The sequence below is a fragment of the Xenopus tropicalis genome, chromosome 4, assembly GCF_000004195.4.
Source record: "Xenopus tropicalis strain Nigerian chromosome 4, UCB_Xtro_10.0, whole genome shotgun sequence".
Taxonomy (NCBI): Eukaryota; Metazoa; Chordata; class Amphibia; order Anura; family Pipidae; genus Xenopus; species Xenopus tropicalis.
The window spans coordinates 23,355,577-23,381,157 of record NC_030680.2 but is presented as its reverse complement, the minus strand read 5'-3'; the positions used below and the strand labels follow the sequence as shown (position 1 = coordinate 23,381,157).

Sequence of the window (25,581 nt, the reverse complement as noted above, 5' to 3'; positions counted from 1 at the left end):
GCAAGGAGATGCATCGCAAAGCAAAACCTTTATGGCTGAATAAAAGTGTTATTGTCGAGGTTGGTAAGAAAAAACGTGCTTTTAGGGCATTCAAGTTAGCTGGGACAGCAGAAACTTTCATCAGGTACAAGGAAGCAAATAAAGCAGCAAAAAATCTATCAAGCAAGCTAAAATAGAAATGGAAAGGGATATTGCTGCTAGGAGTAAAAAGAATCCTAAATTATTTTTTAATTATGTGAATAGTAAAAAAATGAAGCAAGAAGGGGTGGGAACTTTATTATCACGGGGGGGTAAGTTGGTTGATGAGAATGGGGAAAAAGCTGAAATTTTGAACTCTTATTTTTCATCTGTCTATAAATCTGAGGAGCCAGATAATGAAGGCTTCCCTTGTAATATGCCCAGTTCTAGTAATTTAGCTACTGACGCATGGGTCACTCGGGAGGAAATTCAAAAGAGACTTGAACATGTAAAGGTAAACAAAGGTCCAGGGCCGGATGGGATTCATCCCAGGGTATTAAATGAGCTGAGCGCTGTGATTGCCAAGCCTCTTCACATAATTTTTCAGGATTCATTGAGGTCTGGCATGGTGCCGAGAGACTGGCGGATTGCTAATGTGGTGCCATTTTTTAAAAAGGGATCCCGTTCTCAGCCTGAAAACTATAGGCCTGTTAGTCTGATATCAGTAGTAGGAAAGCTTCTGGAAGGGGTAATAAGGGATAGGGTACTTGAATACATTGCAGTTCACAATACTATTAGTTTGTGCCAGCATGGTTTTATGCGTAACAGATCTTGCCAGACTAATTTAGTAGCCTTTTATGAGGAGGTGAGTAGGAACCTTGATGTTGGAATGGCAGTTGATGTCATCTACTTGGACTTTGCTAAAGCGTTTGATACAGTACCTCACAGAAGGTTAACCCTTTAAGTGCCATGGGACGTAGATTCTACGTCCAAGGCACTAAAGGACCAAAGTGCCATGGGACGTAGAATCTACGTCCAATGGCACTGTCGGGTTTACAAGCGCTGCGCTCGCTTTTAAAGCAGCGCAGCGCTTGTAAACCCCTCAGATCCCCCTAGGCAACGAGCAATGAAGAACATACTCACCGATCCGGGTCCCCCAGCCGCACCGATCGCGTCGCCAGCCAATGACAGCAGTGGACACGCGTTGATGACGTGTCCACTGATGTCCCTTTAAATAGCGCCCCCGCTACTGTCGGCTCCCTCACTCCTGCTGCGCACTTCGGACAAGATGGAGCTCCCCTGCTGCCTTCCTGCTGGATTGATCGCCCCTGATCGTCTGCCTGCCTTGGGTAAGCTGAACTACAACTCTCTACCACTGTTTATTTTGCTTATTTCTATCTCAACTGTCTAAAAAATTTTTTTTTTTTTTTTTTGCATTTTTTCTTCTATCTTTGTCATTATTACACTTTTGTACACATACACACTTATTTACAACTTTCCCAAGCACACACAGACACTTACACACACACTTACACTTTTTTTTTTTTTTTTTCTTTCTTTCTTTCTTTTCTTTTCTTTCTTTCTTTGCTTTCTTTGGCAGTCTTTTTTTTTACTAAAACTTTATTTCTGATCTTGCTCTATAATTATCTGATTTATTTGGTTGCATTTTAGTGTTTTTTTGGCATTTTCATAATTGATTTCTGTTTTTGAATTATTCTATTGCACTGTAACTTTTTTTATTGCTATTTGGTGCTGAATTTGCAGTGACGTTGGTGGATCCAGGGCTCTGACCACCGATTTCATTGCAATTATTGTTCTTCTGTTGGTTTAGGTGGTTTTATTGGATTTTACGGTGTTTTATCTTTGCATTGTTCTTTATTGTGTGTTTAGATTTTGGGGAGATTTTTTTTTTTAGATTTTTGATTTCTGACCAAAGCGCTGACTTCTGCAAGGGACTGCGGCCACAATTTTCCATGTAGAAAGAGAAGAGTGGTGTCTCTGAATAGCTGAAGGTGTGCACTTTTCGTAAATATATAGATTGTGGGGGTATCTCACAGGTAGGGGGGGTTATCACTGAAAAACTGCAGGTAGTGCACATAGAGCGCAGCCCCCAAAATTTCAACTGAAATTGCCCTTATGCATTGCCCCTGTTTTGGGGCATTTGGTGGCCACGTCTTTATGTGCACCCATACATATGGGGTATCGTTTTATTCAGGGGAACTTGCAGATTGATGGTTAGTAAGTTTTTGGTAGTTGCCATGGAGATTTTGGGGAGAAATCTAGGTTTGTATGTAGTTTTTCCTTGATTTCTGACCAAAGCGCTAACTTCTGCAAGGGACTGCGGCCACAATTTTCCATGTAGAAAGAGAAGAGTGGTGTCTCTGAATAGCTGAAGGTGTGCACTTTTCGTAAATATATAGATTGTGGGGGTTATCTCACAGGTAGGGGGGGTTAACACTGAAAAACTGCAGGTAGTGCACATAGAGCGCAGCCCCCAAAATTTCAACTGAAATTGCCCTTATGCATTGCCCCTGTTTTGGGGCATTTGGTGGCCACGTCTTTATGTGCACCCATACATATGGGGTATCGTTTTATTCAGGGGAACTTGCAGATTGATGGTTAGTAAGTTTTTGGTAGTTGCCATGGAGATTTTGGGGAGAAATCTAGGTTTTTTATCTGGTTTTTCCTTGATTTCTGACCAAAGCGCTTACTTCTGCAAGGGACTGCGGCCACAATTTTCCATGTAGAAAGAGAAGAGTGGTGTCTCTGAATAGCTGAAGGTGTGCACTTTTCAGAAATATATAGTTTGTGGGGGTTATCTCACAGGTAGGGGGGGTTAACACTGAAAAACTGCAGGAAGTGCACATAGAGCGCAGCCCCCACATTTTTAGCTGTAATTGCCCTTGTGCATTGCCCCTGCTTTGGAGTGTTTGGTGCCCATGTCTTTATGTGCACCCATACATATGGGGCATCATTTTATTCAGGAGAAGTTTGTCTTTCAAATATGCCTTTGTTAGAAAATTTTTATGAGATTTTTTTTTGTCAAATCCACATTTGATCATGCGTCCAAGTTTACGTTTTAGAAAAAAAAAAAAATGTCATAAAAAGTTCCAAATTTCACAATGCACTGACAAAAGGTATTTGGCTTTTGAGTGAAAACTACATTGCACCTAGAAACCTGAAGGTCTGTAGTTTCTAAAGATACCAAACATGAGGGGATATTTTAGATTTACATATAAGTTATGCTGCATTAACTGTTACAAGCGCTTTTCTGCTTTGTTCTGGTGTTATATTGTACTAAGTATTGCCTTAGTTTGGGGGTTACTTCTGGACAGGAACTGTGGGGTACCACCACATATTTGGTATCGTTGGAATTGGGAGTATCAGGGCTTTTACAAACAATAAAAAAAAGTGAGTAAAATTAACTTTTCTATGGAAAAAAACCTCAAAATATACAGAAATTTTTCATAATTTTATTTTTTTTTTTTACATATTTCACTGGGGGGAACCGAAATGACGAATTCGGCTGGCACTTAAAGGGTTAATGATCAAATTAAGGAATTTTGGCCTAGAACATAATATTTGTAATTGGATAGAGAACTGGCTGAAGGATAGAGTACAAAGAGTGGTTGTAAATGGAACATTTTCTAATTGGGCCAGTGTGGTTAGTGGAGTACCGCAGGGGTCAGTCCTTGGGCCTTTGCTTTTTAACTTGTTTATTAATGACCTGGAGGTGGGCATAGACAGTACTGTTTCTATTTTTGCTGATGACACTAAATTGTGCAAAACTATAAGTTCCATGCAGGATGCTGCCGCTTTGCAGAGCGATTTGACAAAATTAGATAACTGGGCAGCAAACTGGAAAATGAGGTTCAATGTTGATAAGTGCAAAGTTATGCACTTTGGTAGAAATAATATAAACGCAAACTATCTACTGAATGGTAGTGTGTTGGGGGTATCCTTAATGGATAAGGATCTAGGGGTTTTTGTTGATAACAAGTTGTCTAATTCCAGGCAGTGTCATTCTGTGGCTACTAAAGCAAATAAAGTGCTGTCTTGTATAAAAAAGGGCATTGACTCAAGGGATGAGAACATAATTTTGCCCCTTTATAGGTCCCTGGTAAGGCCTCACCTTGAGTATGCGGTGCAGTTTTGGGCTCCAGTCCTTAAGAAGGATATTAATGAGCTGGAGAGAGTGCAGAGACGTGCAACTAAACTGGTAAAGGGGATGGAAGATTTAAGCTATGAGGTGAGACTGTCGAGGTTGGGGTTGTTTTCTCTGGAAAAGAGGCGCTTGCGAGGGGACATGATTACTCTGTACAAGTACATTAGAGGGGATTATAGGCAGTTGGGGGATGTTCTTTTTTCCCATAAAAACAATCAACGCACCAGAGGCCCCCCCTTTAGATTAGAGGAACGGAGCTTCCATTTGAAGCAGCGTAGGTGGTTTTTTACGGTGAGGTTGGGGAATGCCCTTCCTAATGGCAGATTCTGTTAATGCCTATAAGAGGGGCCTAGATGAGTTCTTGAAAAATCAGAATATCCAAGGCTATTGTGATACTAATATCTACAGTTAGTGTTAGTGGTTGTATATATAGTTTATGTATGTGAGTTTATAGATTGGTTGGTGTGGGTTAGGTGTGCTGGGTTTACTTGGATGGGTTGAACTTGATGGACACTGGTCTTTTTTCAACCCTATGTAACTATGTAACTATGTATAAGGATTTGAGAAGGTGAAGATGAGCTTAGTCCCGGCTTACTTTCCCATGTGCAGCCAACCGCAAGGTGCATCGGCAGAGGTTGGACAAATTAAAGGCAATCCAATAGGTCGATCTACGTAGTCTCAATGCCCCAGGCAGGCAATGTGTTGCCCTTATGTTACAGGGTAACACTTTTGAAATTAAAATAAAAAATAGCAAAAGGGATGTAAAGGTGATACCATTATTGCAATGGTTCCTAACCAGTAGGTCGAGCCCTCATGCTGTTTATGGTGGGTCTCCATTATTGAAATGTTTTTCTGCAATAGTCAATAATAATTAAATAAAGTGCATAATGAATTCCTAACCAATTCTTTAGGGTCAGAGTCTCATATTAAATTTGGGTCTCCTGAGGAAAAGGCTAAGAAACTGTGCTTTATTGGCTACCTAACTTAATAATCGGAGCAAGCTTTCAGCACATTCCGCTTCCTTTGAATAAATACCATATTAGTAAGGCAATAAAGGTTTATCTTCTTTTTTTATTTATTTATTTAAATGTAGTTACCCAACATTTTGGCTGGGTGACACAATATCACTGGAATAACACAAATTGCTTTTAAAAAGCCATATTAGCCAAGCTGTAGAACAGGTAAGGAAGAATATAGTGTATATAGTTAAATAAATAGTTATTTATTATTTTTTTTGTATAGTATTCTACAGGTCTTGGAATTTTTATCTGGAATTCTTGGGACCCCAGACAAGCATTTCTCTATGGGAGATTGCTCTCTCATGTTTTTAATCCTTTCTGGATTATGGGTTTCCGTTTAAAGTATCCTAAATTTGTTAGTACAGGTGTGGGATCCCTTATCCGGAAACCCATTATCCAGAAATCTCCGAATTACGGAAAGCCTGTCTCCCATAGACTCCATTTTAATCATATAATATAGAATTTTATAACGGATTTCCTTTTTCTCTGTAGTAATAAAACAGTACCTTGTAATTGATCCCGACTAAGATATAAATAATCCTTATTGGATGCAAAACAATCGAATGGGGTTTAATTAATGTTTTATTGATTTTTTAGTAGACTTAAGGTGGCCATACACGAGGCGATTTCGCTCGTTGTGCGATGAACGATTATATCGACAAACGATCGTATGGCGATCGAGTTCCCATACGATATGCCATCCACGGGCAACGATAATTCGGGAAAGATTTTGTCGCATCATTATCGTAAAATACCTACGATCGTACATCTACGTACGATCGATGTCGTTGACTTCTGCTGCTGGCAATCGTGACATGCGCAGAGAACAATCGTTGAAAGACAAATGTCTGACACTCACACCAACTGGCAGATTTTATCGTTAAACGACCAAAATATTTAAACCTGGCCGATCGATTTTGGGGACGATAATGTCGGCTCATTTAGTGGGCCGACGATCGTTCGTACACCACCAACTATACGATAACTTAACGATAGCATCGGATCGTTCGGGAATCGGTCGTTTGTAAGTAAAAAATCGGTCCGTGTATGGCCACCTTTAAGGTATAGAGATCCAAATTTCAGAAAGATCCCTTATCTGGAATACACTTGGTCCCGAGCATTCTGGATAATGGGTCCTATACCTGTAGTTTGCTTACAGAATACTGGGTGAACCTTTCTGACTTTTCTGTTTTGGAGGACATTTCTTATGTCCTTACACCCCGCTGGGCAATAAGGCTTCTCCTTTAGATTTAAGTATGTGTTTTAGGGTCCAGTTTGGTATTTGGCCAAACCCCTTGTGAAAATATTTGGCCAGATACAAAGAAGATGGATTTGGAGTATACCGATTCTATTCTGACTCTCTGGACTCTGGACTCTCTGGACCCTACTGCTAGGGTCCGTTTCCCTCTAACGAGTTCTTTAAGTTTCTGCTGATCGGAACACAAAGTTTTATTCTTCATACCGGTTCCCCAGCTTGCTGTTCTTGGGCCAGGCCCATGGATTTCTCATCAGTCACTGGTTACAGTTACCCATTTACACTCTGGTTTACACTCTGATGCTTTGCAGTAAGCCAAGGTAATTAAGCGTATGGGATTGGAGTTTATCCCTTATCAATAACATAACGAGGCTGTAGGAAAAAGAAACTCTGGTGCTGAAAAGAATCTAAAGCAGAAATCTATACAAAATAAAGCTTCCCGGTGGCTCTCAGGTGGAACCGAACTCGCCAGGAAGCAAAGATCAAACTGTCAATGTTGATTTAAGGATCGATAGTCCAAAATTCACAGCTCAGTACGGGACAGACGGAGACAAAGCAGCCCCTGGGTTCCGGCAGTCACTGTGTGGAGCTGCTGGGATGAAGATATATGGAGTTGCTTGGCACATTATGATGGGCAGTGAAAGTGGGTATGTGTTTGGTATCTATTTTAGCACAGAGCTCTCAGGACAGGGCACCCTGGGAGCTGCAGATCAGCAGTGCCCGGGCAGCAGAGGAGTGCCCACATGTGGTAAAGGTGATAGCAGAGGCTACGGACGTACGCTGGGAGTGCCCGCATGTGGGCAAAGCACTTTTACACTATGGTAAGGGTGATAGCAGAGGCTACGGAAGTATGCTGAGAGTATATCACACACAAGCTGCACTATGTGCTCAACTAGAAGCTTTTTGGGGCTTTTGCAGCAATGTTGCAAATATACCCTTCTGCATTAACCCACCGTAGCCAGTAATCTCTTGGCTTTAATTGGTCAATGGTACATAGGAATAACGAAGTGAAAGCAAAGGTCTGGTTGCTATGGGTAACTGCACCGGAGCACATTTTGCTTAGTGCTTGTTAGCGGATGCTATCCAAATCACCTGCTCTTTTGCACTATGACTCGGTGGCGCAGTGGGAGGGCTGATGGGCACGGAGTGGGCAGGTCTGTGCAAGTGCAATGGGATACAGTACAATTTGGGACTGTGTTACTATTATTATTTTATTCATTGCTGTTTTAATTGCTCAGTGCTGACACCTTAGGTTTATTTGTGTTTCTGGGCTAAAAGCCTAAATTTGGCTATGGAACCTGCAGAAATCCTGTGAGACAGATCCAGTTAATGGCAGCTAATTATAGCTCTCTAACGACTCTGCGAGTGCACGCCCCTTTCTATTCAAAACATTTAATATTTAAAAACGTAAAGAATATAAATCATCATGAACCAACCCAGAGCCTCCCTCCTGCTGCTGTGCATGACCGGCTACAGCGTTCTGTTTCAATAACTTTTTTTATTGGAACAGACACATGCCAGCACTTGTAAAATATACACAATCACTGAAACGTGCCCATATATTCCTATTAGGGATGGACTGTATCCAGGATTTATTGTTCAACCAAACCAAATATAAAAGCTTGGCAGTTTTTTTTTGTTTTTTTTAAATTGTAATGCATTAGGATTTGGTTTTGCCCAAATCTAAATTTATGGGTTTGGTACATATGTTTGCGCCCTGTGCTTGGGGGGTTAGTGCCCAGGTCCGTGACACAGGGGGGCAAAGAACTAAGCAGTAGTGTATATGCTTGTATCCATAGGGGCGTAGTTAAAGGAGCAGGATATATGTTTTGGTGGGGATACAATTTTTGACCCTTGTCTGGGGTATTCTGCAAGGTCCAAAGCTGGCTGTACCTGAAAAATCTACTTGTTTGGCCATGGACAAATCAGTATTATATGATCGTTTAGCCTCCAGGCCAATGGTTGGATCATAAGAAGGGCCTACAAAGTCCTATCGGGAGAGTGCTGCATCCATGCACCAGTGTGGTCCTTGCATGGCCATACAAGGGCTGATAAGCTGCCAACATAGTCTAGATATAAACATAGTTGCTGTGTAGCTATTCATATTGAAATAGAGCTAAATAGCTTAGGTTAGGTAGCAGATAACATGAGCTCTGTAAAACACCATTGTATTCTACAGAGCTTAGCCGCTATCTGCTATGTAACTTGTGTCTTTTCTCCATTTTTACAGCTTGAATGGCTGCACTGGTGGCTACACAGCAGCTTATTTATGTAAACCATTGCTTTGTTTCCACTGATATGCCCACCTAAGGTGGATGATATCAGAGTAAATCTGATATCAGATTTGGCCCTCTGGCCAAACAATTGAACTACAGTGACAGAAATAGGACCTATCGGAGCGAGGACTGCATCAATGAGCCAATGCAGTAACCAATCTGATCAGAAAATCAAACCTGCCTGATTGACATCTGGCCAATTTTAGGCCTTATATTGGACAGGTAGGCCCGTCATCCTTGTGTAGGGGCCACTTCATAAGAGTGTAGAGGCTTTGTATTGTTATTTTCACAGGCAGTCTGTGGTTTGCAACAGAGAAATATATTAGCGCTCTTCTGTAACCAGAAACAGTCTGAGTGGGACATAAAAGCCATTAAGGGATGCATTGCTAATGGTACAGTGAGACCGCAAGTGAGAGTAGAAGGGGAAGTAAGACAGGAGTGCCATTACGTTTCCATCTGAACCAGCCCAAGCTCCAGTTTCATTTCATAATGGAAAATAATATTATCTCTAAAAATGGGCACATCCAAATACACTGGCCTGGCTCTGAATCCCTGCATGGAGTGCTCTGTACTGATCAAAGACTTCTGGCATTTGTGCTGCTGTTAAAATAGACTGTCATTGTCACAGAAGTTTGAGACATCAACCCTGAAATCAAGTTGGGGCTTCTACTTTTGAGCACTGTACCACACTCTTGTCCCAGCAGGCTTGTGTCACTTTGGGAGGTGTGAGTCTGCGCCCATGGGCCATAATCACTTTGTTTCATTTTCCACTAAATAGGAGGCGGCTGCCCATTGGGAAAGGAATTTAATAAACCCATATTTTATATGACTGGATTACTATTGGATAACTGTTTGCAGATGGTAATGAATGTTGCTGTCTTCTGACTATTTACATTAATGGATCTCTGTTTTTACAGACAGTAATGGCAGGCCGCGGTGACGCAGTGCTCGCTGCTCGTCATGCCAGGAATTGTGGTTTTCCGCCGCCGCTGGTCTGTGGGCAGCGATGATTTGGTGCTGCCCGGAATCTTCCTCTTCGTGCTGCATAGTACCTGGTAGGGAAAGATTTGCCTTGGAAAGTCCTATGCCATCCTCCTCTAAAACCAGAATAACGGTAATGTCTCTTTGCAGGTTTGTTATCCTGTCTGTGGTTCTCTTTGGACTGACGTATAACCCACACGAGACATGCTCCCTCAACTTGGTAGATCATGGTCGGGGGTACCTGGGCATCCTGCTCAGCTGCATGATTGCAGAAATGGCCATTATCTGGCTGAGCATGAGAGGGGGCATCCTATACACCGAGCCTCGGGACTCCATGCAGTATGTGCTCTACGTGCGCCTGGGTGAGTGTCAGCAGTGGGGCAGGGAAGTATAGCATGCCGTATAGATTCTGTGATCGGCAGCATTGGAGTCATAGTAATATAGAGAAAAACATGATTTATTCCTGTTTTTAAAACCCCCTTTTTGTATTTCAGCGATCCTGGTGATTGAGTTCATATACGCAATCGTGGGCATTGTCTGGCTGGCTCAGTATTACACGTCGTGCAATGATGTCACTGCCAAAAATGTCACACTGGGTAAGGGACATGGCATTCTCTCCATCTGATAGCCTTTAGCCTCCCCTGTATGAGCAAGCAGTGCATAATTAGCTCAGCATTGCTTGGGCTCTGTGGGAGTCCCTCGTCCCACCACTGACGTTTCCTGTATAGTGATACCAGTGCCACTGGGGCTGAATAGCATGGCCTGTTTCATTGGTTCCTGTCCGATGGGATTTTGCAGTTTTATAGACATGCCTGGCTGCTTACTGGCTGGGCAAGCTGAGCTACATATTCAGTCAGAAGGGGCTGAGTTGGCAGCTTATAATGGCCCCTCAGACTGTTGGGGGGCTGGACTATTGTTAGTCCTCAAACTAGGCCCCAGCCCTGGGGGATCCTCACCCCTGGTTAGTACCTGTCTGCCTCAGCGTTGTCCTCTGCCCCAGCGTGTCACGTTACTGTGTCCCGCCGGCCAACGCTAATGACGCATCCAGCAGGTAGTAGCCAGCGGTGAGGACGCATCAGGGGCCAGGTAAATGGCCTTGGGGGGCTGTATCCAGCCCACAGACCGTAGTTTGAGGACCCCTTGTCTAAATAGGAAGATAATTAATACAAAGTAACAATAAAATTGTAGCCTTTTGAAGCAATTGTTTATTGGTGTTTATTGGCCATTTTAGTCAGAAGAGGAAAGCAAATAATTCAAAAACTATAACAAACAAAAAAAATGAAGAGCAGTTGAAAAGTTGCTAAGAATAGGCTTTCTATAACATATTAACCTGACAGTGAACCACCATGATTTATTATCCAGGTGACTATTTAGGCTCTGCATGCTTGTGCCGTGGGCTTGGCTGATAGCGGTACCGGAGTGCTTTTAGTATTGCAGGATCATCTATCTATTGAACCTCTTGTCACACTGTTGTGATTCCTTTCTAATAAGGAAAACATGTTTTGAAGTTAACCTAGTTTTCTTTCCAACGTACCATCAATTCTCGCTCACTCCATCGGTTTAATGAGGGCAGTACCTGCTGGATACAGGGAAAATAACAGAATAGAAATAGTCATATATACTTCTTTTCACCTCTCCAGGGATGGTGGTGTGTAACTGGGTGGTCATACTCAGTGTGTGCATCACAGTCCTCTGTGTGTTCGATCCAACCGGAAGAACTTTCGTGAAGCTGAGGGCAACAAAAAGGAGACAGAGAAACCTGCGTACATACAACCTGCGGTGAGTGTGACCCTGCGCTTGTCTTCTTCCGTGGAACTTTATGCAGTTACATTTTATTTTAGAATTTGGTCCCCATTTTTTTTCCTTGGCTTTAATTGTGATACCATTTTACTTCCTCTCTGCCTAATCTCCTTTCCAGGCACCGACTAGAAGAAGGCCAGGCCAGCAGCTGGACACGGCGCCTGAAGGTGTTTCTGTGCTGCACGCGCACTAAAGACTCCCAGTCTGTAAGTGGAGACTGGATGGCAATTGAAGTTAAAGAGCTGAGCAATAGGGGGGGATTAGTGTGGCAAACTGGATTTCAGGATGGTGCTGACTCCAGTTTGAAAGTCTGAAACTTCTTATGTGCTGGGGCCATCTAGCTATTTCCATATTCAGCAAGAAATGCATGCACCTTAAGACTCAGTGCCCTCCTTGTTCAGATCCTGCAGCTGGCGTATATATATGACTTTTTCCCTGCACCATGCCAAGTCTTGCAGGAGCTGAATGGGGTGAGCTTAAGAGGTAGGTTCAGCTTGGAGGGTGGGCAAAGGGTAAGTAAACCGTTGTAAAGGTAAAACTGATGAGAGTGCTATTCTAAGCACTTTTGCAATTTACATTCATTAGTTTTTTGGGGGGGTATTAAATTAAATTAACTTAGAATGTCAATGCCTATGTCATATTAAAACACAATTTGCAATTGGATTTTATTCTTTTGTGGTTTTCAGCTATTTCGCATTTTGTTGATTAGCTTTCCTGTTTGGAATTTCAGCAGCTATCTGGCTGCTAGGGTCTTGTTTATCCTAGCAACCAGCCAGTGGTTTGAATTAAAAACTGGATTATGAACAGGAAAGGGACTGAATAGAAAAATAAGGAATAAAAAGTAACAATAATAATACAACTGTAGCCTCACAGACCACAGATTTGAAAGCTGAAAAGATATCGAAGGAAGGCAAATAATTCAAATATATAAAAATGAAGACCAACTTGCAATGTTGCTGGGGATAGAACATTCAATAACATACTAAATGTTAATTTAAAGGTGGACCAGCCCATTAAGGGGAAGGCGTACTGTTAATTTGAATGAATGTTGTTACATCACCACCTGCTGGTCAGTTTCCGATAGTGAGTCAAAGAAATTGTTGGTTGATAGAAAGAGGGCTAAACTGATTCTTCTGGTCGGGAAAAACATTAAAAGCCTTACATACCTTTTCTCTCATCTCTCCTAACCAGAAGAACATCAGTCGGCTTTCTCCTTGTCCTTGACTGCTTTGTGGTCTGAAACTGACCAGCAGTAACAAAATTCTTTGTTCTTTGTTGAGCATGTGTAACCAAGAGTATTATAGAGAACCCAGAGAAGTAGGTCAGCAATGAGTTAGTAGCAGCATCTGTGCAGGGCATTTCCCCGACCCTAACCCGATGTTTCCATCTTTATTTCCAGGATGCATACTCTGAGATCGCCTACTTATTTGCTGAGTTTTTCAGAGATCTTGACATTGTTCCATCAGACATCATTGCTGGACTGGTTCTACTGCGCCAGCGTCAAAGGGCAAAACGCAACGCTGTTCTCGATGAGGTCTGTGTAATGGAATAAAGCGCTGAAAGTCAGGGCAGTAGCTTTGGGTTAACTCAAATTATTGTCCCAGAGATGAGTGTGGGTTTTTTTTGTGCTTTCAGGCAAACAATGACATATTGGCTTTTCTATCTGGGATGCCCGTCACCAGGAAAACAAAATACCTAGACCTGAAAAATGCAGTAAGTCATGCAACTAGCTCTATATTCCTCCGTTCCCTCAGACACACCACATTGTATTTCCCTACCAACGTCTATATCTTTTCAAGCTTTTAATTCCTGGTCTCTACCCCTCAGCAAGAGATGCAGCGGTACAAGGAGGTCTGTTACTACATGCTCTTTGCGCTGGCAGCATATGGCTGGCCTATGTACCTCATTAGGAACCCAACCTGTGGCATCTGCCGTTTGGCAGGGGCATGCTCGTAAGTACTTCCTGCCTGAAGGCTGACATATTGTCTGCCCTTCACTTTTCTTCTGATTTCATGTAAATGGTATTTTGGGGTGCACCAAACTCATCATTTATGGATTCTGATGAATACCAAATCCTTCATCTGTGGTACCTTCAGTTGTCCAGGGGTTTAAAGAGAATTTAGATTGGTCCAAATCAGAACTCTTTAAAAAGAGCTTGGATTTGGTGCACCCCTATTTAAGTTATTGACATTTTTTTGCTTCTATTCTCCTATTTGCCAGATGTGTTCTTCATTCTTTCTTTTTGTTGTTGCATTGCTCATTATTATCACCCCCAGTCACCATAGTCTCTGGTCACTCACTCGACTTGGTTTTTTTTCCTTTTTGTCTTTTTAGCAGTTGCTGCTGCCTTTGCTCAGCAAGGCCGCGCTTTGCCCCCGGGGTCACAATTGAGGAGGATAACTGCTGCGGCTGTAACGCCATCGCCATAAAACGCCACTTCTTAGACGAGAACATGAACATGGTGGACATTGTGTATACTTCATGCCATGATGCTGTTAGTATAAAGATAAAGTATCAATAACCAGCTCAGACCTATGACTTTTCACATACTCAAATGCGGGTGGAATTCCATTAAGAGAATTCTATGGGCAGTTCAGGGGGCTGTACGTCTTTTGTTGGGCTCTGCTGTCACAGGGCTATTGCTCTGCATGAATTTTTACCCTATAGATGAAATGTATGCTAACAGTAGTGATGCCGTTGTTGAAACAATAGAACAAAAGTAATCACTATTCCCATATTCTTCTCTTTTCCATTCTATTCTCACCCTGGCCCCTTTGCTTTATGCTCTGCCCTTCTATATTCTTTTCTAAGGCTTTTCTTTTCACTGTCTGTATTTCTTTCCATATTTCTGCTGCTCCCCTCGAGCCTTTTGTCTTTTACCAATCTTGCACCCATCTCATTCAATCCTTTGTCTTCCTGTTAATCAATTTTGTGTTCTCCCCCTGGTGGGAGATTCTGGAAATGTCCCCGGTTTATCCAAATCTCTGTTAATGGCTGTTCAGTCTGTAATATTCCCTTAATATAACCGGAAAGCAATGGGAGCATAAATGAGATAGAGGAGGGTGTCCTTTTGTTAACTGTTTATGAGGAGTTACATTTTGTGGAGCTGTGTATGTTAATAGCTTTGTGATTGGTTGGTTCTAATTAAAGGTTTGCATTCACAGCAAATTCTTACTTTCAGCTCAACTTGCTTTAGCGTGCAGATATAATCACGATAATCTTATTGAGGTGTATAAATCTTATTTCTTTTTTGTTTTTATAGGTTTATGAAACACCATTCTTTGTTGCAGTTGATCATGATAAGAAGAAAGTGGTGATTAGCATTCGAGGGACACTCTCTCCCAAGGTAGGGAATGAGCCCCAATCCCTCCCTACCTACTTTGCAGAAGGTCTTTGAAGGCAAACACAGGTTTAATCTGCCTGCTTTCTACTCTTAGGATGCCTTGACAGATCTGACAGGAGATGCGGAACGGTTGCCAGTGGAAGGGCATCATGGCACCTGGTTGGGACACAAGGTGAGTCCCAAAATCTGTAAGGGTGATTAGCAAGGTCTGCTTGTACCCTTTGTTATAAAATCCCTGATCTTGTACCTTTTTTCCTTATTATTTCCTAAATATTAAACTTAGTGCTGTGGTGTCCTTTTTTGCTACACCTCCTTCCCTAACCATTAAAGGTGCTAGCACACCTTATTCGCAGATCAACTTAAACGAGTATGGAGAAAGGAAACAAGGAGCTGCTAGTGTATTTGGGCAACAAAACTACATAAACATTTCTGTGCTGTATCAATATATTCTAGTAAAATAAAACATACATTAGCAGGAATGTCTGAAATTAGCAGGGCACTGTTTGTTCCCTTAGTCATTTAGTCCCCGCTTCCAATTGTGCCTTCTGCAACATTACATTAATTTCTCTCCGCCTTCAGGGAATGGTTCTGTCAGCTGAATACATTAAAAAGAAGCTGGAGCAAGAGATGGTTCTTTCCCAAGCATTTGGCCGTGACCTGGTAAGTGTGAAAATTGACATAAGGAGCATCCGTGAGAGAAGGGTATTATGGGAGTTTTTATATGTATAGAATAAGAGGGTTGGCTCCTTCTGCCCTTAATGCCAACTGCATTCTGATTTTGTTATCTGTCTTTCTCTGTTTGAATGAGAACAGGTGTGGTTCTTTAATAGGGATTACATTGTATTTATTTGTCAGACTTTTTAAAGACATTTCCTAGGCTGCAGCTGGGGCATGCAAGCTGCCATGTTCATTGTACTTGGCATAGGCAGGAGTTTAGTTACCAGAGCTTTAGGGCTGTGGCACACACATCATTTTACTCCTTTAGCTGCTGTGCGTTTTCCAGGAAATTTAGAAGCCTGGATTTGTCATAGGTTACTTTGTGTTTCTGGGAAACCCGAGGATTAGGTCATTGTGTTCCTGTGTATTTTGTTGACACTTGCAGGCTGCGGTTTTTGGCAGCCATTTACCTTGTAGGTAGGAGGAAAAAGCCAGCGTTTTATTCCAGAAACTCAATCGCTAACTAAACATACTGTGTGCCCTCATCCTTACAGGTTATCAGTGCAATTGAATATGTGTAGAGATCAAAGTCCATTCTTTAGCCCAAAGAGGGCCTTCATGTGCTTTATATGTGGCGAAAAAAAACGAGCAAAAAGGGGACAGTAAAACATGCTTCCTTATTAACTAATATTGCCAGGATATGGGCTTAAATGAAAACATTCCCACTAGCACTGTAATTAAAAAGATCTTCTTTGCACATGTGTGTGTCCTAAATGTCAGTGTTTGACCATTCTTTTGTTGTCAGGCACGTGGGACCAAACACTATGAACTGATTGTGGTTGGCCATTCGCTTGGAGCTGGAACAGCTGCCATCTTGTCCTTCCTGTTACGCCCGCAGTATCCTTCCCTGAAGTGCTTTGCATATTCCCCACCTGGTGGCTTGTTAAGGTATGTAATATACAAGCCTGGACTGGCAATCTGTGGATTCTGGCAAATGCCAGAGGGACTGTAGTAAGATGATATAGAGTTAGACAGGTCACTATTTAGACAACTTTGTGTCACCTGAGAATCTCTGTACACAGTCACTGACTAAGTAACCGAGATTGCCATTAATTGCTGTGTTCTTTATGCACCGCAGTGAGGATGCGATGGAATATTCTAAGGAATTTGTTACCTCTGTGGTGCTTGGAAAGGATCTAGTTCCAAGGTAAGCTGCTGAGACTCAGTAGTACCTGTAGGCCCCATACGTTTCACCTTCTGCTGCACTCTTTCACTCTGTTCTATACTTTCCTTCAGAATCGGCCTCTCGCAGCTGGAGGGTTTTCGCAGGCACTTGCTTGATGTTCTTCAGAGAAGCAACAAGCCTAAGGTAAGGCTGTACCAAATTTGTCCTTTTTGTATTACTGTGTTTGGGTCCATGCTGGAAACGTTATCATCATGTGCTGCATGTGATTGTGCTTCCTGCAGTGGCGCATCATACTTGGCGGAACCAAATGCATACCTAAATCAGAACTCCCGGAAGAGTCAGAGGCTATAACGATACCCAGTAATCGCCTATGGACGCACCCTAGTGACCTGACCATAGCACTTTCAGCTAGCACACCCCTTTACCCACCGGGGCGTATCATTCATGTGGTTCACAACCATCCAGTTGAGCAATGCTGGTAAGTAATATATGGTACAGTATGGCTGACATTCTTACCATTGCTTTTTATTTATTTATTTTGCTTTGTCTTGCTTTCTTCACCTTCCAGTTTCTGGAATCAGGAAGAACCCACCTACTTTGCCATCTGGGGTGATAATAAGGCATTTGAGGAGGTCATAATCTCTCCAGCCATGTTGCATGAACATCTCCCACACGTGGTAATGGAAGGACTGAACAAGGTGAGATTGTTTTAAGATGATTTGCCTAAATTCCATCAGAAACCTGTAGAGAACAGTCTCAGGTATGTGGCCCCCATAAGGGTAGTTTTTTTTTTTTTTTATAATGTAGACCAGTGATCTCCAACCAGTTGCTCACCAACCCCTTGGCTGTTGCTCTCAGTGCCCCCAAACCAGGGAGTTATTTGTGAATTCCTGACTTGGTGGCAAGTTTTGGTTGAATAAAAACATGATTTACAACCAAATAAAGTCTCCTGTAAGCTGATAGGGTGTATAGAGGCTGCCTTATAGCCAATCTTAGCCCTTATTTGGCACCTCCATGAACTGTTATGATGCTTGTGTTGCTCTACAAGTCTTTTTACATTTGACTGGCTCACAAGTACGAAAGGTTGGGGAACCCGATGTAGACATATAGTAAACGTGTTCTTCAGGCTGGTATTTCAGCAGCTATCTAGTTGCTTGAGTGGTATATACCATAGCAACCAGGGAGTGGTTTGAAAGAGAGACTGTAATATGAATAGGATAGGTCCTAGATAGAAAGATGAATAGAAATGAGGAGTGCTGGGAGTTATTTCCAATAGCTGCAGAAGTAAATCTTTTGCCTGATAGCTGGCAACCTAACATGGTTATAAACAAGTGGAACAAAGAACTCCAGTATTCTTGGTGCCTTCACTAGGAGCCAGACACTAGGATCTTTGGCCCCTCAGCTAGTCATGGTTTCCTTTAGGTTGCTTTTTAGATATCAGCTACTTTTCTGAATTTTCATCTCACAACATTTGTAACTCTGTCCTACTCAGGTCCTAGAGAATTACAACAAGGGGAAAACCGCGCTGCTCTCCGCTGCCAAGGTCATGGTGAGTCCAACGGAAGTGGATCTGAACCCAGAGCTGATTTTCCAACAGCAACCTCACCCGCCTCCCCCAATCCTGGAGGTAATTCCTGCCATCATGCCTGGAGCCCACAACAGGAGGAACAGCAGCACCAAGTAAGATGATTGGGTCTTTAACCCAATATAAGTACCCACCCACTGTTGTACGTTGTTAAATGTGTACTGTTGGTCTTTTTTTTTTTTTGTATGTCTTTTCATTTTTCCTCCATTTTACTGTGTCTGTCTTATCATCATTATTCAGGGTCCCAGGTTGAACTGATATCTGTCTTCTGTGTGTAACGGAGGCTGTTCTGTCACTTTTTCTTGCTTATCCATGGCCTGTTTATATGGTCCTTAGTTTATTCATCTGTGAGTGTTTTTATCATATTTTTCTCTTTATATCCATTAATCGCTATCTCCGATTTCCCTATAAATATACGTTCTTTCCAGTACCCATCCTCTCGCTCGGCATTTGGATTGTACCTGCTTATTTGGGGTTATGCAGTAATAAGGAACCAATCAGCCAGTAGCATAGTTAACATGCCTAGATCTAATGCAGAATATAATTGGCTGCTGTGTGTTACTGGACTGTGGAATACTGTGCCCTTATTACTAAATAATCCCCAGTATGAATCTTTAGTTCAGTTCCCTATAGCTATATCCCAGCTCCTTGCCCCTAGTTTGTAGGTCGCTCACCCTGACTACTTTGCCTCTGCTGATTCCTAACTTTTGGGTTTCACATTTTCTCCCTGCCTTTTGCACTTTGAATAACTTTTTCTGCCAGGCTTGTACAGTTCAATCACTTTTTTTTTCTAAGTAGCTTGATTTAATATTCTTTTCTTTCGCTTGCATCCTATATCTACAGGAGTAAGCAGTCAGACATCAGCCTGGAAGGTTTCTATGACTCTCGCCTTCTGTCACCAATTCTAAAAGACCCAGTAGAGCTCCTTTTGATGAGCACAAAAGATTGCCTGGCTGTATCTCTCCAAGATCGCAGGGCACCTCTCGCCACCATGGAGAGCCTCTCAGATAATGAATCTGTTTACAGCTTTGATTCACGGCGCTCTTCTGGTTTCCGCAGTATACGAGGCTCACCGAGCCTGAGAGCAGTGTTGGAGCGCGATGAGAGTCATTGTTTCTTCATTGACCCCACGATCCCTGAGGAAAACCCCTCTTTGAGCTCACGGACAGAGCTTCTAGGAGCAGATGCGCTCTCAAAGCATTCGCAGGAGAGCCAGCCGACTGAGGTTGCTCACAATAGTGGCAGATCTTCACCAGGTGACCTGCCTCCTTGGGATGAGGAGGCCTTAGCAGGAGTAGAGAGCAGCAGGGCTCTCACACCAGCTAAAGAAGAATTGGCACTGCAGAATGGGCGCTTGAATGAGGTACCTAGTCCCCAGGTGCTGGAGTTTGCAGAATTTATAGACAGCCTTTTTAATCTGGACAACAAAAGTGGTTCTCTGCAGGATCTTTACCATGTGATGGTTTCAGATGGTACAGACCGTGATATACCTAAGTCAGTTAGTGACCAGGAAATCCTACTTCGGGCAAAGTTTGAACCTAATCTGGTGCCCAAGCCCCCTCGCCTCTTTGCTGGCTCTGCAGATCCATCCTCTGGCATTTCAGTGTCCGCCTCCTTCCCTCTCAGCTCCTCTGGGGAGCTCATGGACTTAACGCCAACGGGTATGAGCAGCCAGGAGTGCCTGACGCCAGACCCCATCCGAACTCCAACGCCAACAGGAGCCAGTAACGGCAAAAAGGAAGAGTTGCTTATTTCTGCTCTCTAGCCGAATGCACAGGGAATAATGGACAGAGAATTCTTGGTTTTCTAGGGGAACAGGTTTAGTAAGAGAATTGCCATTGGTAACCTGTGCTTGCCAAAATTGCCAGGAAGTGTAAGGGAATACGTTTACAGCAGCAGTCCTGCATACTGCCAGTATAGGAAGTGACATGTCCGCTTGGAAGAACTGTGAGAGTAATACAGTTCAGTCAGTTATTGCCATAGGTTACTTAGTGCGCAAAGTAAAAGGGATTCTACGGCCTTCAAGAAGGTAACAAACCAAGGAAACAGACTGAGTTGCACTAAATAGATCCTGCCATAGGATAGGCTAGCAAACCCTGATCTAGCCATGGCATCCCCCACCCCCGAATATCTATGAAATGTAGTGCAGCTTGTGATTACGTGGGGGAACTGAGTATTCTCACTACCGCCTTCCTCAAGAGGGGGCCATGTTCCTACCTTCTGTGGATTAAGGGGTAAACCTTTTCACCCTTTGCCTTCTTGACCCCCTTGTCTCTCAAATCCACCCTGCATCCCTACCTGATCTCAGCATGCTTCCTTATGTGTGGGTTTACGTGTTGTTGGTTAGAATACATAAATCAACAGTATGTATTGTCTCCGTATTAGAAGCAGTACCGCATGTTTGCTTATAATACAGTTTAGTCATGAGAAAAATCAACAGATCTATAACAGTAGCCAGGAAAGAGAAAAATGGCACCTTTATTCTAGGTTCTAGAGCAGAGATAACCTTTGGCACTGTTCCCATCAGCTAGCAGAGGCGGTGTTGGGTGTTCTCCTACAACCTGAGTGATTGGAGTTGTAGATCTGCAAGAGCAGGGGCGTCATAGCTTGCCCATCCCTGTCCCAGCCAAAGTCTTATGGTGGCCAAGAATTCTGTCTTGATTCTTAAACGAACAGTAACACTAAAAAATAAAAATGTTTTAAAATAATGAAAAATAATGTACTGTTGCCCTGCACTGGTAAAAGTTGTGTGTTTGCTTCAGAAAGACTACTGTAGTTACTAGAAATAGCTGCTGTGTAGCCACGGGGGCAGCCATTTAAATTGAAAAAAGGAGAAAAGGCACAGGTTACATAAGAAGATACCAGATAAACTGTGTAGAATACAATGGGAATCTGTTACTTATCTGTTATCTGCTTAGTAACCTGTGCCTTTTCTCCTTTTTTCAATTTAAATGGCTGCCCCCATGGCTACACAGCAGGGTATTTATATAAACTGTAGTAGTGTTTATGAAGAAAACACACAACTTTTACTAGTGCAGAACAATAGTATATAATATATTAATTATTTTTATACACTTTCATTTTTTGGTGCTACTGTTCCTTTAAGGCGCTAACTCAGAAACAGTGGATGAGATAAGAAAGTTTATTAGGAGGTATAGTACACACAGCATATTGATCACTGCTACAAGCATCCATGATCCAAACAGTGGGATCACCACCTACTGTGACAGTGGTAGGTCACCATGGGCCTAGGGCAGGGACACACCACCATACCAAGCGTTTGGTCTACTGGCTTGTGCTTGCACTTCTTGGGTCCAGGTGCTTGCTATTTAGATGAATGGGAAGCAGTTTGGGGACTTTAGTCATCCACAGGCAGTTATTAAATGCCTAGATTTGCTGTGTGTGCCTTTGCCCTTAGCCTCATGGGTAGAAACGTACGTGCACACAATATATATCCCTGTCTGTTCACATACATTCATTATTGCATGTTATTTCTATGTATAAGGGAAGCTTTTATTCTGATGGTAGTCTTCACTAAAGCATTTGTTATGCCTTATAATTTAGTTAGGGACGCAGCAAATCCCCATTTTGGGATTCGGTCGAATACGAAATCCTAAATTTCATATGCAAACTAAGGCATACAAATAACCACGCGGACAGCGAAAAATTTTCAACTTCCGCGTTTGTGTTGGAAAGTCACATGATTATAAGGATTCAAATCGGTTCGGCCAGGACCATGGATTTGGCCAAATCTGAATCTTGCTGAAAAAGGCTGAATCTTGGCCAAATCCTGAACCAAATACTGGATTTGGTGCATCCATAAATTTATGTAGAACCTCCCACTTCACTCAATTTAATCTGTCTCTAATCTAACATGCGGTACTGCTTCCCTGCTGTAGTCTGCTAGGGACAACTTTGCCTGTTCATTGTATGTCTGTGAGTGTGCCAAAATGGATTGGGTTTCTCCAATCAGACTTTCTCTCTGCCAGAATTATGTTAGTTGGAGTGCTGCTTCAAGGGTTCCCCCATAGACTTGAGCCCTCATTTATCTTCTATAAAAGCCAGTTTACTCCCACATTATTTATGTAATAATTATGACACCCAGTCAGACCCAACGTCTCTTGCCAGTAGTGACTACAGACCCAGGGTAGCAGCAAACATCTGTATTCAGAATCAAGGTCTTGCACAACTATAGTAGATTCAATAGCATTTATGAGGGATGATTGTTAGTATCACCCCAAATATTCAGTCATTCCTGCTGCACATAATGTACTCCTACAAAAGCAGGAGCAACCTATAGAAAGTGCCAAATTGTGCCTACTCCATGTTGCATGGAGTAGCACCCAATGTATATGCTTCTTATGGCGGGGCAACCAAGTGGCTTAAAGAATAAGTAAATCTTTAAAATAAGTGAATATAAAATTGACGTAAGTGCCATTCTAAGGACTTTCAATTATTACAATTTTCAATTATGAATGAATTTTGTTACAACAGCGCCACCTGCTGGTCACATTCCGACCATGAAGTAGCAGAGGAAGTTGTTAGGAGAAAGAAAGGGCTGGTTGGAAAAACTCTGAGGTTTTTTAATGTTTTCCTGAACCAGAACCTTTCTCCTGGCAACTTTCCCTCACTACTTCATGGTTAGATACAGACAAGCAGGTGGTGTGATTGTTGTAACAAATTGATTTATATTAACAGTACATTTATCACTTAATATCTTGGAATTAAAAAAAAAATCAATGTAAATTGCAAAAGTGCTTAAAATAGCACTCTTATCAGTTATACATTTACTTTAAAATGAATTATATTAGTAATTTGGTTACACAGTCTGCTGGGGGCTAGGTATTTGATACCCTCAGTGCATGTAAAGCCCACTGATTATCCAGTAAGTAGATAATCTGTTAGTTTAATAGTTGTATTTCTGATGAGGCAGTAGAAGCTAGGCTTTAGATATTCCTACAAAGGAGGAATCTACTGCTTCATTTACAGCACTATTAATAGTGACAGCGGGCAGTAATGTGGCACTGTACTACCCAGGGTACCTGGAAAGCTCCTGGTGGGCCCTCCAGCTCATCCAACAGTGTGGCCTTGTATGTCTATACTATGGTCATTCTCCATTTCCATATGAGAGATGGAGGGAAGAATAGGTGAGAGAATGTACAATGAATAAATATGGAGAGGACAAATAGTTTGGAGAGTAGTGTAAGGTCTTCTGGTGGCTCCCAGCCTGACATTGGCTCACTTTAATCCTCTTCCAGTCCTTCAGCTGTTCTTGCTTGCCCTACCTGTAACCTATAATTTCTTTTATTGGCCTTACTTAATAATATTTCATATCGTGCCATTATTTTTTTGATCTCTCTTTTCACTGCTTTTTGTTCTGCACTTTAAATTTCTTCACATTCTTGTGTCTTGTGGTTTTCCCCATCCACTTTGTGTTACATTTCACATCATGAATTCTTCCTCCTCTTTAGCCCAGAAGTTCTTTGCACATCTGAGGCTACTATTGTCCATGTTGATAGGGACGCATAGCCTACATTGTGTTTGGTAGTTTGTTGGGGGTATGGGAGGTGTCCATAAACAAAGCAGATGCCCTAAGAGCTGACACTTTAAAGCGCTATTGTAGTAAGTAGCGAATGTGGGCCGACTAGTCTGAGCAACTTGATTCTTTGGTTAAATCGTAGCACTCACAGCGAGCATAGTAGTGTGCATGGGGCCTCAATGTAGTCTTATGAAGCCTTCTGTAGTCAAATGTGCTATTTCTGCTAGGGAAGGAACATGCCAAGTTGGGGCAAATTGCTGGTTACACTTCTCTTGATTTATTTATAGGCCAAGTGGAAGGTATGAGATGTGAAACTGCATTTTACAAAGCCCAGATCTTTTTATATTTTGTACCGTGCAGGAGTTCCTATCTTCATTGCCTCCTACTGTTATTTTAATAGCTTATTTATTTGTCTGGGGGCCTCAGCTGCTCCAGTTTGTCTGTCTGTCTGTATTATGTGTCATTGTGTTCCTGCTATAGATTAACCTCCCCACGCCGACCCCTCAAGGCTTTTGGGGGGGGGTAGTTCCTAAACACTGGAGTTTTTTTCTTTGCACAGTATGAATTTCAGAGGGGACGTCCTCATGGAAAGGGGGTTGTTGCAGATGCACATTTCGCTCATTCTGCCAATAACTACTATCTATGACTCTCCTAACCCCGAGTTGCTTTTAAATACAGTGGTTGTTAGTATTAGCCAAGTGTGCCACACAGCAAAGGAACCGCTTGCAGCATTAGCTCTATGCCCTGGCGATGCCTTTTGCCAGGAAATGAATGGACTTTTGCTTCTGGCAAGGTTGGTACAGGTGCAATAGACACAGATACCTTTTCCTATCTGCTGATTTCAGATAAATATATATATATATCTATATGTATTCGTGATGCCATTAATAAGATATATGGAGCCGAGTTGTTAGCTGGTACATAGACCGGGGATGTCCGGCCTTTGGCCTTGCAACTGGGGTTGTAATACAAAGACATCTGCAGGGCCATAGGCTAGATGTTGGTGCGGCTATGCCCCTCCTGCAGTGGGCACTCAGTGTAAAGGTGGCCATAGACTATAAGATCCACTCGCTTGGACAAGCAAGCGGATCTTCTTCCGATATGCCCAATCAGAGGTGGGCGATATAGAGCCAACGATTTAATTAAAATGGAGGACATAGGCATCGTCGGTGCAGGGACCACATCAACAATGCGGTGCCCGATTCAGCGTAAAAATCAAGCCTGCCTGATCGAAATCTACCTGATTTCAGGCCAGATGTTGGTCGGACATGCCCATTGTTGGTGCCCATACACAGGCAGATAAGCTGCCGAATACTGGTAACTAAGATTAGCCTGTGTATGGCCACCTTAGGGCTAATGCTACACTGAAATCCGATCCAAGTGCCAGTACCTGGGTCGACGCTGTGGCTCCAGGCGCAGGAACATGAACTTATGCCAGCATAAGGGCCAGCAGGCCAAGAATCGGCTCCATGTGGCATTAGCCATAAGGGGCTACATTATCCTCTGGCCCTGAGTGCATTGTTGCTCACAACTCCTACTCCAGAGCAGAGGGTTGCATTATCTTTTTGTGTAAATGAAAATGAAAAGAAAAAAATGCCTTAATTGACAGATCCCCCTGGTCCCAGCTCCTCTCTCTGCCTTCGGAGGCTGATGCCAGGGCACAGCGGAGATGCTTCTATAGCAGACAAAGAATTTTCATGCATGCCCTTAGTGTCCCCCCCCACCTACCTCTCTGTGTTGTGCCATAACCCCCCCTGTTCCTTTGTAGTTTATGTAAAGAAAAAAAGTAATAATATTGTAAAGAAAAAGGTACTAAA

At 42.6% G+C, this 25,581-nt stretch overlaps 1 protein-coding gene across 3 annotated transcripts in view; it reads left to right on the top strand.

The window, feature by feature from the left end:
• Window positions 1-20,591, top strand: part of dagla (diacylglycerol lipase, alpha) — a 105,877-nt gene extending 85,286 nt beyond the window's left edge. For 2 of the 3 annotated variants that reach the window (XM_004913408.2, XM_031900543.1), the window contains exons 2-20: window positions 9,591-9,728; window positions 9,805-10,016; window positions 10,149-10,250; window positions 11,295-11,433; window positions 11,573-11,660; window positions 12,854-12,988; window positions 13,090-13,167; window positions 13,282-13,406; window positions 13,789-13,948; window positions 14,717-14,800; window positions 14,892-14,969; window positions 15,377-15,457; window positions 16,260-16,402; window positions 16,593-16,661; window positions 16,751-16,823; window positions 16,922-17,118; window positions 17,209-17,338; window positions 18,133-18,320; window positions 19,069-20,591. In XM_004913408.2, the coding sequence (XP_004913465.1) occupies window positions 9,634-9,728; window positions 9,805-10,016; window positions 10,149-10,250; window positions 11,295-11,433; window positions 11,573-11,660; window positions 12,854-12,988; window positions 13,090-13,167; window positions 13,282-13,406; window positions 13,789-13,948; window positions 14,717-14,800; window positions 14,892-14,969; window positions 15,377-15,457; window positions 16,260-16,402; window positions 16,593-16,661; window positions 16,751-16,823; window positions 16,922-17,118; window positions 17,209-17,338; window positions 18,133-18,320; window positions 19,069-19,990 (3,099 nt within the window). In that variant the 5' untranslated portion in view covers window positions 9,591-9,633 and the 3' untranslated portion in view covers window positions 19,991-20,591. Of the gene's footprint in view, window positions 1-6,948; window positions 7,045-9,590; window positions 9,729-9,804; window positions 10,017-10,148; window positions 10,251-11,294; window positions 11,434-11,572; window positions 11,661-12,853; window positions 12,989-13,089; window positions 13,168-13,281; window positions 13,407-13,788; window positions 13,949-14,716; window positions 14,801-14,891; window positions 14,970-15,376; window positions 15,458-16,259; window positions 16,403-16,592; window positions 16,662-16,750; window positions 16,824-16,921; window positions 17,119-17,208; window positions 17,339-18,132; window positions 18,321-19,068 lie in introns of those variants that run through there. The other variant, XM_004913409.3, reaches the window with a different exon arrangement.
• The last annotated feature ends 4,990 nt before the right edge of the window (window positions 20,592-25,581 follow it).